A 15,201-nucleotide genomic window follows, 5' to 3' on the forward strand; every position below is an offset into this window, starting at 1 on the left:
ATGGTTTTCTGTTTGTGCTATCCAAGAGGCCTTACTAAGTGAGGAGAAAATGGAGGAGATCTGCTTCGCCCAATCCTGGGACAAACGGGAAGGTTTGGGCCCGGGAACAATGACGGCTGTGGCATGTGGCAGGCAGGACGCATTAAAGATGCCTTTGTAAGATGTTATGATGAGACCTTTAGAAGACCAGACTGGAAGCTCCCTGGGGGCAGAGCTTCCTATCTCACCACTATGTCCCCGGGACCACAGTGCCCAGCACATGATAGGTGCTCAATACTTGTTGAATAAATCACCAGAAAAAAAACCCCAAACGCTACGTAGCATAGGATCTCTGTTGCTCGATCCTTCTCATGTCATGGATCTTGTCTTTGGATTCTGCTGTCATCGCCTGGGTCGACACAGGGGTATACTCCTTAGAAGGGGGGATTAGGAGGAGGAGGACGCTCTTTGCCGGTTCCTGAAAGCACTCGTTCAACATCACCGTGGACGTTGAGGAATCTCCCAGGTCAAGCCATCAGAGGGTGACTCCAGGTGAAGCCAGCAGCGTTTGCTCGGTAAAGCTGGGGGTGGGGAGGCCAATGCACTTCAGGGGACGCAAAGGGTGTCAGCGGGTGACAGAGCGCAGAGGGGAAGGGGTCCCCATAGAGAGCTGAGGCTCCCTCAGGGAGCTAGGCTTTGCCTTCTAGAATGCTAATCCATAGGGGCAGCGCTGAGGCACCTATCATGAGTCCTCAGAGTCCCTTCACTGACCACTCATGGAAGCCACCATCCGACCACAGAGCTGTAGCAAAGGACAGAGCGCCAACTGTAGGCTTTTCTGCCTCTGTCCATCCGCAGCCCGGCATCTGTGCCCTCCGGGGAGGTGCTCACCGCCTGGCACCCGCTAAGGATGCAGCCGGAGACCTGTGATGACAACACCCAGATTTCGGGTCGTGGCTCCCAGCGGAGGTACTGGCAGGTCCCCCCCAGACCCACATTTCAGCAGGAGCCAAGACAGCGTGTGCAGGGTCAAGACTAGGAGCTTTGGGATTATCTGACAAAGAACCTCTCTGACATCCTGGAGGAGAGACCACTGTGGCAAGTGGAGGGGTCAAACCTCTCCAGGACTGAAGAGTGAGAAATCAGTTTGGACTGAAATGAGAAACTCAGCCCTGCCCTCAACCAGGCTGGGGAGAGAGACGTGGATCAGCCAGCTGCCAGGTTCACAGGACGTATCGTTTCTCCCAAGGTCATGTCGGAAAAGGTTACAGCGGCCCCTTCTTTGCTGGGTCACTCTCGCACCCATGACGCGTGCTGGCTGGGGGAAGAATCTGGTCTCTGTCTCAGGGGGATGGGGCTACCTCCCTCTCCCCATGGTCTTCGATTCACGCGCACCCCCGGAATCGAATGCCTCGGGGACACACAGCTTCGTGGGCGTCTCAGAGCTTCCACCCTGCCTGCGTGTGCGTGCCTTTGTTGAGGCTGTTCTGAAAAGTTCCTGAGCCCTGATCCTTCCAGAGAGGATCACAGACTGACTTCTGCCAAGCTCACCAGACTGCCGAGCCCTCTCCTCAGGTCACAACTCCGAAGTGACGTACACACCCCAGAGTCCATTGCTAACGTGTATTATTATTACAGCAGGAAAACCAGCGTCTGTTCCAAGGCAGGACACATGTAGGTGGTGACCGGAAGCTCGCTTCTCTCGTCATGCTCAACCACTGCCTACTACCGATTAGGTGGCCATCAACCAGGTCAGGGGAGCAGCAGGGGTGCTAAAGACAGGAGGGAACATCTTCCCAAGGGCAAAAACAAAAATCTAAACCCTTAACTAGAAAAATCTTGGAATCTTGGTCAATTCCACCCCATTCCTTTTCTTCAAATGTGAGTTCGTGTTTTGGAGTTACCTATCCAAGGAGTTAAGTGCCACCGTGGGAGAAGTGAAGAGTCAGGCTGTAAGCAGGAAGGTAGGACGTTCTCTTGTACACCTTGGCACCGTAGATGCTGGCTGCCCCCTCGCCACCGTGCGGCCTTGGCCCTGGAGCTGTGCGTCAGGCAGGCATCGTGACCGTGGGCGCCTCAGTCCGGAGGAACTAAATGGCATGGCAACTGCACAGGGCTAGTGAAGAGCAGCAGGGAATTTGGCAGCGAGGCCCCGGGGCTGGGGGGGTGCGGGGTGGGGGAGAGGGAACAGGGGTGTCTCCATTTTGCTTTGGGCTCACCAAGAGTCCTTCCCTTGCTGAAACATTAAGTCATCTGTAGTCCCCCCCTGCCCTACCCCCTCTTAAAAACTCTGCCATTAACAGGTTCTTTTAATCTTTGGGGTTTTTTTTTTTTTTTTGGTTGTGGTTGTTTTTAAACCTGCAGTGTCAGAAGGGAAGAAAAACAAGCCAGCCAATCTTGGCCACCTTTCCCTGGATATTAAAAGGCACATCCTGTGCAACGGAAAGGTAATTCAATTCTACTCCTTGCCTCGCATCTTGTCCCTTTCTTCCTGCTTCTCTCCTTGCAGAAGCTGACTCCACCCTGCCCGTCCCCACTCAGCTGCCTGCCTGTCTTAGCCTTTCGTGCGGGCAAATCTAGGGGCAAGTGAGATACAACAACCCTCCCGAACCCAGCCATCTAGATTAAACATGCCTTCCAATTGTTATTCATGATGTCAGTCCTGGCCGCTAGACTGAAATTCTCTGCCCCGTGTGTCTTGCCAGTAACCACGCTGTCTTTGCTGCATTTCGTCTCCACTTGTCATTCACATCCGTGTGGCCTTTGGCACGTGCGTTTCCCCACGCCAGGGCTGCGGATTACTTCGGATTTACCTGGCACAACACCAAGCTCTTAACAAACATTTAAAGAAAAAGGGATGATGACACAGCCCTGTTGGTAAAGTGAACAGGGTGAGGGAGGGGGCCTGAGTCTCCAGGAGACAATTTATTCTGCCTTTTTTCTTAAAATATCAGTGGCCAGGGATGGCTGCTGCCGATTTTCTAAGCTTCGGACTGATTCATACGCCAGAAGGCACAACCAAACCCCACAGACAGTTTTCATCTCAACTTGGAGAGAAGAGGAGGAGGGTGAAGCCAACAGAAGGAACCTGACCGTCTCCTACTCCAAGCTGCCGAGGAACCCACGGACCGTAGCCCGTGACCTTCAACGGCCCACGGTCTGTGTGTTACACGTCCTCTGTTGTGGTTGTGAAGCACTCAGGGAATAAGGACATCTACCAGCTAGAACAAGTGAAAGGAGAAGGAGAAGGAGAGTAGCTTTGCCGTGTAACACATGCCAGGGCAGCAGGGGTGAGGAATCTGCTTTGCATGGAACTCGTTACAATGAGGTGCCCCCAAGCCGGGCCCGGGATGCATTGCCCTTCTCTCCTACCATGTTCTCCTTCCCCAGGAGCCACGGCTGCTCCTTCCCTTCTCTATTCACATAGCTGTACAACGGCCCTGCTTCTATTCAGTCCAGAGCCTGCAGAAGCTTTCCTCTGGGACACCGTGGATGGATGTACTCCCAGGCCTTGTAGCGAGACTGTCTGTCCATCACACTCTGTGTGGGGAAAATGCTAGTTGTCTTGGATGGTTAGTTCCTGAGTTCCACTTGGAATTATTCTAAAATCACTCCATCAATTTGTGATGGGTAAAAATGCACTTGCTTTCTGAATTTGTCCCCCATCTTAATTTCCACCAGAAACAAGTGGGCTAAAGCACTCTCGGAAGAATTGGACCTTATCCTGCCATAGCCTTGGGTGTCTTCCCCACCTACTACAAGCAAAATCGAGTACTCTTGGGAACTCACCTCCCGAATTCTACCTCTTTCTTCTTGACTCCAAATGAGAAACCCAATTCCGAACCACGTGCTTGACACTTGGTTGGGGTTGTGACGGTGCCAACAGGCATGGTTTCAGCTTGCAAACTGACAGATGTTGGTATCTCACAGGTGTGTGCGCATCACATAAATACAGGTTTCGATGAAGAGCGCAATCAGCGTTGCTTTGTTAAATTTGAGTTTTGTTTAAAGAGATGCCGATTACCGGAGTTAAAATTTTACCTTAAAATCATAAGGTACGTCTCAGACGGTGATCGCCTTCTCTTGACTATGCAAACTCTTCTCTCCTCAAACAGCTACAATTCAGCTCAGACATCTCTTACTACGGCCACCGTGCTCTGAAGAGTCATTCCCTAAGTACCACAGACCAACGTGAGAGTAAAATGTATGACACGGAGACTTGCATTATGTACTGGGGCATCGGGTACCGCATCCAATATGCCATAGACAAATGTCTTCAAGACTCTTTTTTTTTTTGCAGTTATAGCTTGCCTTTGGGATGTTATGAATATCTTCACGACATATTTATATAAAACACACTAATAAAAGACTTAGGCGTCTAGCACTGACACCCTATCAGAAATAGTATCAGAGAGATTTATTTGTAAGTTCTGAGTTGGTGAAAGAAATCACGGATAAGGATGTTTCTATCATTTTCTTGTCAGAAGTCGGTATGTTGAGGTTTAAATTAATAACTGATTGGATCAGGAGTAATCCATTTGGATAATTGTAAGCAGCTTGTATTGTCTGGATTCAAATTCACATTTAATTGCTTCATTTAAAGGGTTTCAGGAAGATGCCAATAATTTTGGACTCTTGGTGCATCTAATATAGCTGAGATTTTTAAATTACCTGATGTGAAAGAGCTCATATTTTTAAATATATTCACACCCATATATATAATTGGTAATGATACACTGCCTTCCGTACTCTTGAGAATAGGTACAGGTTTAAGGTCAATCAACAACAAAACTCATCTCCAGGCACTCCCAATATTCTGATTTACTTCTTTTTACTTCAATTTTGAAATTCGGGCCAGTGGAATTAGTCACGTTTAAAATAGCTGAGTATAATCAAACACAGACACACAAACACACAAATCAGTGTCCATAAAACCGGAGAAATCTAAATAAGGCTGGTGGATTGTGTCACTGTTGGTTTTCTTGTTGGGATGTTATACTGTAGTTATGCAAGAAGTTATTTCTCCCTAGGGAAAACTGCCTGGAGGGTATAGGGGAGCTCTCTGTGTCATTTCTCACAACCCCAGGTACGTCTACAATTATCTCAAAATAAAAAGTTAAAGATGCAGGGCAAAAGAACAATACGCTACGTTGCCATTTCGCTGTTAAAAACATTATGTATCCAAACATATGCACACAGACCCACCTGCATACACACATCAGAGCCATAAATCCGTAAAGATCTCAGTACACAAAATAATGCCATTTCCATAAGGGCAACTAAGAAATCGTTAACACTGGTTGCCGCTGAGGAGGAAAATGAAAACACAGACAGAATGTAGATTTACTTTCCAGAGGCGACTGTTCTGCGCCTGTTGAGCTGCACCGTGGGCTATTGGCATCACTCGGTCAAAAATTAGCTTTTGAAGAGTGAGGACAAAGCAGACATTCCCAACCAAAAACAAAGGAACGGACACAAAAGAACCAAAAGCAGCTTGGGCCGCCGGGCAAGCCCGGGGAGCCGCTCCCAGCCCTGTCTCCGACACCCCGCAGCGGTGAGGATACAAACAGAATAAACGAGACTCTTACGGCTGGAGACGCAGTAGGACAGTCTGCAGTTGATCCTCCTGAAGAGCTGCTTGTTAATTGGCCAGAGGAGGAGGGTGAAGAGCTGAACAGTGTTGATTATTAGCCCCGAGGCGATAAATACGTAACAGAAGACGAGGTGGCACAGGAACTGAGACTTCAGCAACCCGAGGAGGTCCATGGCGCGGGGTTGCGTTGATTCAGACAAATAAATACTCGCAGGAGAATATTTCCAGAGGGAACCAAGGTCCGCCACCCAGGAAAGTGTCTAGAACACAAACCAGTGTTACACGTTACAAAAATATAAGACGTGCTTTTAGAGTCGGGGGGGGGGGGGGGAGAAAACCCTCTTAAAATAGACTCTTACAATGAAACACTTTGTACACGAGTTGGTTTCTTTTTATTCGGCAGTCACGTGGCGCTTACTTATGTCAGGCCGGGTTTCAGCCCTTTAAAAGTAATAGTTCCTTTCATTGCCCTAACACCCCATGAGGCTGGGACTGTTAGCACAGAGGAGGGGACCGAGGTCCTGGGAGGGTAAGCAGCCCGGCCGCGGTTCCACGGCTTCTACGGCTGCCAGGTTCACAGGTGGCCGAGCTGGCTCGAGTCCTGCGGCTCGGCTGCTGTGCGAGCTCCTGTCTTTGGTGATCACAGCAGAGGCTGTGTTTCCAGTGTCCCCTCCTGCTGCCACCTCTGCCTGAACAGCCTCCCCCGCCCACTTCTCTTCCTCCAGATCCTGCCTGCTCCAACGTCCCTTCTGGCAAGCTGGCCCGCGTGACGTTTAGGGATACCCCTGGGGTGGCCTCTGCCTGCCGAAGCACCTGTCCCAGTGTGTCCCTGGAGGACACCCTCTGCTCTTCCCCCTTCTGCACCGTCACTGCTTCCAAGTACACGGTTCTCCTGAAGATCATCATTTTCTCTCCAGTGACTGGAGCAGTCATCGGCACATAGCTGGAGCTTAATTTTTTTTAAAAAGTTTATTTACTTATATTGAGAGAGAGGGAGTGCACAAGCAGGGGCGGGGCAGAGAGACAGGGAGAGAGAGAGAATCCCAAGCAGGCTCCGCACTGCCAGCACAGAGCCCAACGTGGGGCTTGAACTCATGAACCACAAGATCATGACCTGAGCTGAAGTCGGACACTTAACTGGCTGAGCCACCCAGGCGCCCCTCGGGGAGCTTAATTAAAAAAAAAATGTGGAATGATTTAATGAAGGTAGACAAGGAATGGGCTTTGAGATATCAGTAAACACAAATGACCAAGTATGAAGGCAAGAGAACCACCCCCACCACACCCCTGACACACACACACACACACACACACACACACACACACACACACACACGCACACACACACACACACAGAGTTCTAAAATCAGAAAGAAACTCAAATAGCAGCCAGACTCACGGCCTGGTAATCAGTCTCCGACCCCAAAATGGAATAATGATATGACTTTACAGTGTGGCGAAAAAAGCCTTTGAGGGCAAGCGTGAAGGCAGGAGTTTCAAATACTCTGATGGCAAAAGGAAGAAAGCGGAGGCAGTCACGCACAGCAGCCTGGTTCTCCTAGAAGCAGGATCTCACTGCAAACTTCTCTAGAAGCAGCCCAAACTTAGCATAAACCCTCCAACAGTATAGTGGAGAGATCAGTCTTTGTTAATAACACCAAAAAATCTACATAATAGTTTCACATCTATTATATCATTTTAAGCTTCCCATGAATCTAATGAGAAGAGTATTATTATTATCCCATTCTTCAGAATAAGAAACTGAGATGACTCACAGGTTGGGTGATTTGCCTAAGGTTGTCACAGCCCATAACTAATCATAGGTCTCTGTCTTATCTCCAAGTTCTTTCTTGTGCACCTGCCTGGGCTGCTTTGTTCCCAGGGGGGAGCTGGGGAGCTCTCTTGGGCTCTGCGGAGCAGCTCAGAGATGACCCCAGAGGCAAAAACGAGCGCAGCCTTCAGTGGAGTTCAAAATCACAAGCTATATTCAGAGTGGGGAATGGGACTTGCTTCTGGTCACCCAGACTGGTTTTGAAGATGGCCGTGGGCAGCAGGACAGACATAAGGTGTGTTCCTCTAGAACATTTACACTTGCTTAGATGATCTGGAAGGTACACGGCACTCCCGCCTGGTTTCCATATGTTTCTGGTAGGGGGAAGTGGAAAGTAACGTTGGGCCTGATTTCTCTGGAGTCAGATGAGACACCCGACCCCCCCAGAAGCCCTGCTCTCTGGCACAAAGCCAAGGGTCTGCGGGGACTGATTGATGCATCACGTCTCTGACCTTTCCCAGGTGGCTTTTCCCACAAACATCTCCAGGTTGTCAAACTCCTTAAGACACACTTGGTTCCAACACACTCAGTCTCTCTCTAATGAGTAGGCATTAAGCTGGCAGCCCCCTTTCAATGCACTTGACTTTTAGAAGCCACATAAAGAGGAGTGATGTACGTTGGTTTACAGTGTGGCAGCAGTTACAGGACGATGTTGAATATTCATGCGCTTTATTCACTGTCCCTAGATGAGCCACTAAAAGCTTCCAGACAATCTGGCCAAAAGAAGTAGGATTCTTCCCTAGGTTTCTACGATCTAGTACGTGTGAAGTATTTTGCAAATCCTTTGCTATGCTGACTTAACACTAAGAAAAGGAAGATAGTGGACTTTGGAAACGCAGGGAATTAAATGCTGCCTTCCTCGACTTCCAGTCAATAGTAGGACATTACAAAGAACACGGAAGATTTTTTTCCCTTGTAAAAGACCAGGGACCACCACGCCCTCAAGTAAAACCTTCGCTAGTACCGCACGAAGCAGGAGTCTATGTAATACTGGTGATGTTTAAGGGGGAATCACAGGCAGGCGGGCCTTGGTTGCTTTGGTTTTGCACACACTTCCTCAAATTCTCTTCCTAGACTAGTGTGGTGGCCGAGCGTGGGCTTGGGTCCAACTGTCTGGGTTTGAACCTCTGCTGTACCTCTTACTGGTCTTGTGCCTTCAGGTAAAGAAACCCTTCTGGATCTCAGTTTCTCTACCTGTAAAGAGGGATCAAAATTCCAAGGAGACTATTGTCTGTCTTTCTTTCTTTCTTTCTTTCTTTCTTTCTTTCTTTCTTTCTTTCTTTCTTTCTTTCTTCCTTCCTTCCTTCCTTCCTTCCTTCCTTCCTTCCTTTCTTAACCTAAACCAATTCTCAAATTTATAGGCAAGAGCAAAATAAAAGACTAGCCAAGGAACTGCCCGAGGAAGAACAAGGCTGGCAGGTGCCATGAGTTTGTTAAACAATTTGACTGACTTAGTCTCAGAGCTGATTAGTAATAAAGAGACACAAGGCTAAATCATTTAAGGAGGTACCTGTTGGGTAAATACGTGTTGTGTGTCTTAAGTTTATTCCAGATGGAAGTTTGGGGGGCCACCCTACCCATACTGAATAAGGAACAGCTTTTTTTGAATGTGGTCATCAGCCAATTCGGTGCCCTACTGAGGAGAGATGATAGAAATATCTGACCAGTGGTGAAAGCAGTTAAAAATACTTTGCCTACTTCCCTTTCAGATGCGTGACTACCTAGAATGTGAGGGGAAGAAACTTTCCAGCAAATTCACTTCAGCAGCTTATACGAAGCAAGGAAATGACAAAGAATTTTATTTCACAGACTGTCAGAACAAGTAATTTATGGAGTTTGTAAATCAACAAATAACCATGAAGCTGTTTCTCTGTCATATTGCTGTGAGCAAAGATATTTCTTATCATCAAGGGCAATGATGAAGAACCTATGTGCCTGAAAGCCCAAACGAGATGCTGCCATGGTCTGGTTGGGATTCTTGCACAGGGCAGAGTGTGGACGGCACATCAGGGGCTCCCAAGTGGCCTTTAACCCGGCCCGTGGGCCCCTCCCTGGCACTCGCCCACAGGCCCCGAGAGCTGACTCCAGGCTTGTGAGGCACAGCCCCTTCCATCGTGTTCACGATGGTAAATCCAGCCCAGGTCATCCTTGAGGAGGGGACAGAGGGGAGAGGTGACATGACTGGGGCTTGGCACACAAGCTGGCTGTGCTGAGAACAGGAGCAGGGGTCTTGCCAGATATCGAAGCCCAGACCAGTCACAACCCAGGGAATGCAGGTAACATGTAGGAGGAATTGCCGGAACAAGAAACCATTTTTTTTTAAGTTTTATTTATTTATTTTGAGAGACAGAGAGAGGGTGAGTGCGAGCGGGGGAGGGGCAGAGAGGGAGGGAGAGAGGGAGGGAGAGAGAAGGAGAGAGTGGGAGACACAGAATCCCAAGCAGACTCCACACTCAGCACAGAGCCCAACCTGGGGCTCAATGTCAAGAACTGTGAGATCATGACCTGAGCCGAAATCTAGAGTCGTCCTTGCTTAACTGCCTGAGCCGCCCAGGTGCCCCTGAAACATGAAGACATTTTAAAGAGAAATCGTAGAGAACAGGGAAAAATGCCAGAAAACCCAACCTGTATACATTATTTGGATTTTTCAGAAGGTAGAGTCTGACCCCATCACCTGAAAATTCCTGAACCAGCATTTTAAACACAGACAGAAAGCTCCTGTCACCAGGAATCAAGGTTCAATTCCCAGCTACTGATGTTTAGCAGAGTTTGAACTTAACTCATCGTTTGAAAAAGTCTCTGGCGGTCCTTGAGGGCACGTTGTTGCCCATGAGTCTATGTTAAATCGGCTCACAGCTGTTTGAAAAAGCTGCCATGAATGTTGGAGGAGGCCTCTTATTCAATGGACGAAATCTCCTGAAGTGCCACTGTGAAGAAGCTGTTCATCCAAGGAAGGGAGAGACCTGGGGTCACACCCATGGGGGACGTTGAGCGACCATGAACCAATCGTGTAACAGAGGCATTAAACGAGCTGGTATAGGCCTTTGAAGAATATGAGAAGACACTGAGTGAAAAACGGTAACAAAGAAGCATGATTCAGATTTGTAAAATAATAATGTGTATATTTATATCATTCACATCTCCGTCTATTTCTATATTCATGGCTGTCTATTAATAGTGGCTAATTTTGGGTGGAAGAATTCTGGCGGTTTCTTTTCTCCTGTTTTATTACTCTTTTCTAAGAATGAGATGAGCTCTTCCTCCCCTGGACAGAAGAAGGGACCCGATCCCAGCCTGCATTGCGGTTCCTTGTGGTCAGATGACGGAGCCCGTGTGACGCAGAAGGGGAGACAGCCCAGGTCGTTGAGGCAGAACAAGTGTGCTGCCTACAGACCTGATGAGAAGGACACACCCCCTGTCAGGAGGGCGCCAAGGTGAGAATCCAGGCTCTGACCGTGTGGAGGCTGGATGCCACCCTGCATCCCAGCACAGGTGCCTGGGAGGAAGTTGGGAACAGGGAAGGTTAAGGGGACATTGCGAGTCCGGCAGCTCTGGCTAGAAACCCAGGCCCAGCCCGTCGGCAGCTATGAAAGTTCCTTCCGTGTCTGTGAAATCAGAGCAATACCTTCAACACCAGGCGGTCGTGGGGCTCAGATAACGCATTTGAAACACTTTCTGGAATGCTTGCCACACAGGCGGCGCCCAAATAGTGGGAGATTTTCTTCTCGTGGCAAGAAAATAAAGAGGCAAAGGGGCGCAGCTAAGAAATGTGATTTTAGCATTTCTGGGAAAGCAGAGAGATAGAAATCGACTTAGTTTCCCTTCTCACTACATATCTAGAGCCTGACATTTTCCTGAATTTACCTCCAAGCGTGTGAAAACATTTCCTCCCCCGTTTGTTTTCATTGTAACCTCTACTTTTCCGTCGGTGACTCAGAGACGGGAAACGATGTGTTCACGAGAGCTCGCGGCTCTTCACCTTCTTCACTGAGGAATAATCTTCCCAAGCGTGGAGTTGGAGAAGCGGACCCCAGAAGGAAGGCAGTCCGAGCCGGGCCGTGCTTTTAGGGACGCTGCGTTTCCCACGCAGCATTCCCAGCAAGGAAGTGAGCAGACACCGAGGAGAGGAGCGGCCGCGCGCCCCAGCAGCCAAGCGCACCCTAGAAGCCGCGTGCACCCCAACAGCCCTGCACAACAACTCCCCCCCAGCAGCCAGGCGCACCCCAGCAGCCCTGCACACCCAGCAGCCACGTGCACCCCAGCAGCCGAGGGCACCCCAGCAGCCCTGTGCACCCCAGCAGCCGTGTGCACCCCAGCAGCTGTGTCACCCCAGCAGCCCTGCACACCCCAGCAGCCGAGGGCACCCCAGCAGCCGCGTGCACCCCAGCAGCCAAGGGCACCCCAGCAGCCCTGCACACCCCAGCCGCCGAGGGCACCCCAGCAGCCCTGCACACCCAGCAGCCACGTGCACCCCAGCAGCCGAGGGCACCCCAGCAGCCCCGCGCACCCCAGCCCAGCACACCCCAGCAGCCGCATGCACCCCAGCAGCCGCGCGCACCCCAGCAGCCCTGCGCACCCCAGCAGCCGAGCGGGGCCCCGTGGGGCTCCTGAGCCAGTTCAGCTCAGTCAAGCAGATGGCGCCCCACGTTGCCCAGCCTCAGGCAGTGGAAACATAAGCAAATAAAGAAAGCTCGGAATGTCCCCAGGAGAGAATTCAAACTGCATCCTCCTCTAAGTGCGCACAGAGAGCTTCAACGGAAAGCCTTCGAATAAGGCGACAGATAGAAGAGCCTTCGCTAAGACTTAAGTCCTCTGCCTTCCTCACTACTCTGAAACCATTAAATAAGCACGACCTTCAGGCTCGGGCAGGAAGAGAGAAGGAGTCTGAATCGGGTTTAAGTCCTTCAGTAGCTTGTTTCTCGGGGTTTGGCTTGTTTGTCACACTTATTACAGCGCCGAGCCAGGGCAGGGTTTTAGAAGAAGCAAAACGTTCCTCCAAAGAAATCAGTCCAAGTGGAATTGCTAAAATAATACCCGTGACCAATGTAGTATCATCACTGAAATCAAAACAACCCTTCATTTTAGGCTCTTTTAACTCCAAGCACCAGAACAGGTCACAAAGCAGAAAGGAGATGCGAGAAATGCAAATACTAAACAAACAGAACCTATTTTTTTTTTTTTTTACATTCCAAACTAAAATAATAACACATTCTGAAAGACTTGAAGGGAAGTGGGACTCTCACCCTCCTTGTGAGAACAACCGCTCAGTCTTTTTAGAAAAGCAACTTGACACGCGTACAAAGACCTGAAACGTCTTCCTACCGCTCAATCTCGTAACCAACTTCTGGGAAACACTCTTAAGGACAAAATTAACTTTTAGACTATTCTCTCTGCATGAAGATATTCAGCAAGCATTATTTATAAGCACCTAAAATTAGAAACTGCTTACATTTCCACATGTGGAAACAATTAAGTGAATTATGGCAAACCCACACAATTTAAGTATCACTGTAATAGGTTTATAGTGAGATGGCTACATTTTCAATATATTAAGAGCTAAAGGACCCCGAATCATATCTATGTATATATACACACATATATATAAATAATAATCACATTAAAATCAAGTATAGAAAAAAGTACTGGAAGCCAAGAACGCCTTACGAAAACACTAACAGTTATTTGTTATATACACACACAAACACACACACACATACACACATCCCACACTTAGACACGTCAGCCAACCTGGAGTCTGTTGGGATGGCCTCACTACTGCTTTAGCATTTTCTTCCTTAGGAAGACAGTGAATAGGCGAGCTCCAAGATCTTTGACAGACAGAACAGTCTCTGATTCTAATACAGGAAATGTATGTCCTCACAAATCAGGTTTTCCGGTCATTTCAGTGGGGTCTCCTCAATAGTGATTAAGGAGATCCTTCTCTCTTCCTCAGCTCCCATGTACAGAGAGGGCTCTCAAAGGGGCATGGTCAACTGGATGGAAAGAAGAAGAAAACTTAAGGGTTGGTGGAGAGTAACACGGACTAACGTGCAGCTAGCTGGTGAATTTTGTCTCCGGACCAGTATTTTTGGTCGGTAGAGCACAGAATGCCTGGGGCCCTGGAGGTGGTGGTGGCCCTGGAGGAAAGGGACACGGATGTAGTCCCAGGGGGAAACGAGTGAGGTATGTTCTGCTCTTGGAACATTCAGATTCTGCGTGCCCCGTGAGGGTGAATGAATTTAGCAGAAATCTCCAAAAGGGCAGCGACTACCTTGTGGAAGCCTGAGGCTTCCACTTAGGGCTTAGTCCTGACAAACAAGGATAAATTTAGTTTTTGGATTCCTGCGCGTTAGACTGGCCCAAGGCCCAAAACAAAACAGGAGAGAAAGTGTTCTAGACTGAATTTAACTGTCTCTGGGACCATCTGTAACTAAAATACTCCTCAATTAAAAAAATGATCCCCATCGAATGGTTTTGCAGAGAAGCCTATTAAAATTAGCTTATGTTAAAATTTTATGGACCAGTCCTCTGTCCAATATCCCTGTACCGTACATGATGTCCATTAAAACAAACCAAGCTCCGAAGGAGTCATAAATCATACTCAAGGTTTTCATTACGTCCTCTAATAAATAACACCGAGCCTTTCTCCAAAGTCTAATTTTAGGATGATAAAAACTTAGGTCTATAGAAAATTGAGGCTTCTGAGTTTATATTTAATAGTTGACTCTGAGTAGCTTATAAGAGCAAAACACATTCTGAAGAGCTTTTCTGTCCAGTCCAAGGAAACCAAGACTCCGAGATAAACACCAATGGATACCCTAGGTACCTTTTTATGAGAAAAGAACAAAGATAGAAGGAAATTTAATTAGATATTCTCTAAGGCCTTTCATAGCAGTAACGACTACAAGATTAAAATGTCCAGAGCTAAACATGAGATTTCCTGAGTAGTAACCAGCGCAGTGAGGATCAGCACACTGAATGTTTCACACACATTATCTCAGTCGCCGTCACAAAAGCCCACCATGGAAGGTATTATTATCCCCATTTTATAGATGAGGAAACGGGGATTTAGCTAGCCTAAGCGGTTAGACTATGCAAAGGTCAAAGAGTGAATAAATGTCTAAAATCCAAACTCGTGCCCTGAGCGATATTGTGCTGCTTTGACACAGCTGAGGTAGCTGGACTGCACGTGAACTTGGGCCTTCATAGCACCATTCCATATTTCAATTCATGGTCCCATTTCTGACACTGGGGAGATCATGAGTTTTGAGCTACTGCCCCGCCAGTCGGTCCTGCCCAGCCCTCAGGAACACCCTCACTTCCAGAACAATGCCTGCCATTTCTACACCCCAATCCAGCTCTCTCACGGTCACAGGGTACGGGGGGCCCTGACTTCACGGCGTCTGGGCAGTCCGAGGAGCTAGCTGGTGGGTTGCATTTCCAGCAACCAAGAATGTGTGAACTATTTTACTAGGTCCTCTGTGGAAAATGCATTGTGAAATTACGTTCCACCTCTGGAAGTTTCCCCAAGATCCAGTATCATGAAACCAAAAACCGAAACGAAATGGGGGAACACTAATCTTCCCATTCAGGAAACACGGACATTTCTGCTTTAAATAAGAATATTCCAATTAATAATGAAGCCTTTTCAAATACAGAACGAAAGCAAGATGGATGTTGAACGCCAATTGTTGGTTCTTCATCACCACTCCTGCTGTGGCAGATCGGTGGCCATCGGTCCAGTAATCTACCTGTGACGGTGGAAATAGGAGGGAGCGGTTAGCCCCTCAGGTCTCTC

General features: G+C 48.4%; 1 protein-coding gene across 5 annotated transcripts in view; it reads right to left on the reverse strand.

Annotated features, from left to right (window-relative positions):
* Positions 1 to 15,201, reverse strand: part of AGPAT4 (1-acylglycerol-3-phosphate O-acyltransferase 4) — a 126,193-nt gene that overhangs the window by 83,595 nt on the left and 27,397 nt on the right. For all 5 annotated transcript variants that reach the window (XM_006932131.5, XM_019831459.3, XM_011282550.4 and 2 more), the window contains exon 2: positions 5,568 to 5,832. In XM_006932131.5, the coding sequence (XP_006932193.1) occupies positions 5,568 to 5,745 (178 nt within the window). In that variant the 5' untranslated portion in view covers positions 5,746 to 5,832. The remainder of the gene's footprint in view (positions 1 to 5,567; positions 5,833 to 15,201) is intronic.

Source organism: Felis catus, chromosome B2, assembly GCF_018350175.1.
Source record: "Felis catus isolate Fca126 chromosome B2, F.catus_Fca126_mat1.0, whole genome shotgun sequence".
Classification (NCBI taxonomy): domain Eukaryota; kingdom Metazoa; phylum Chordata; class Mammalia; order Carnivora; family Felidae; genus Felis; species Felis catus.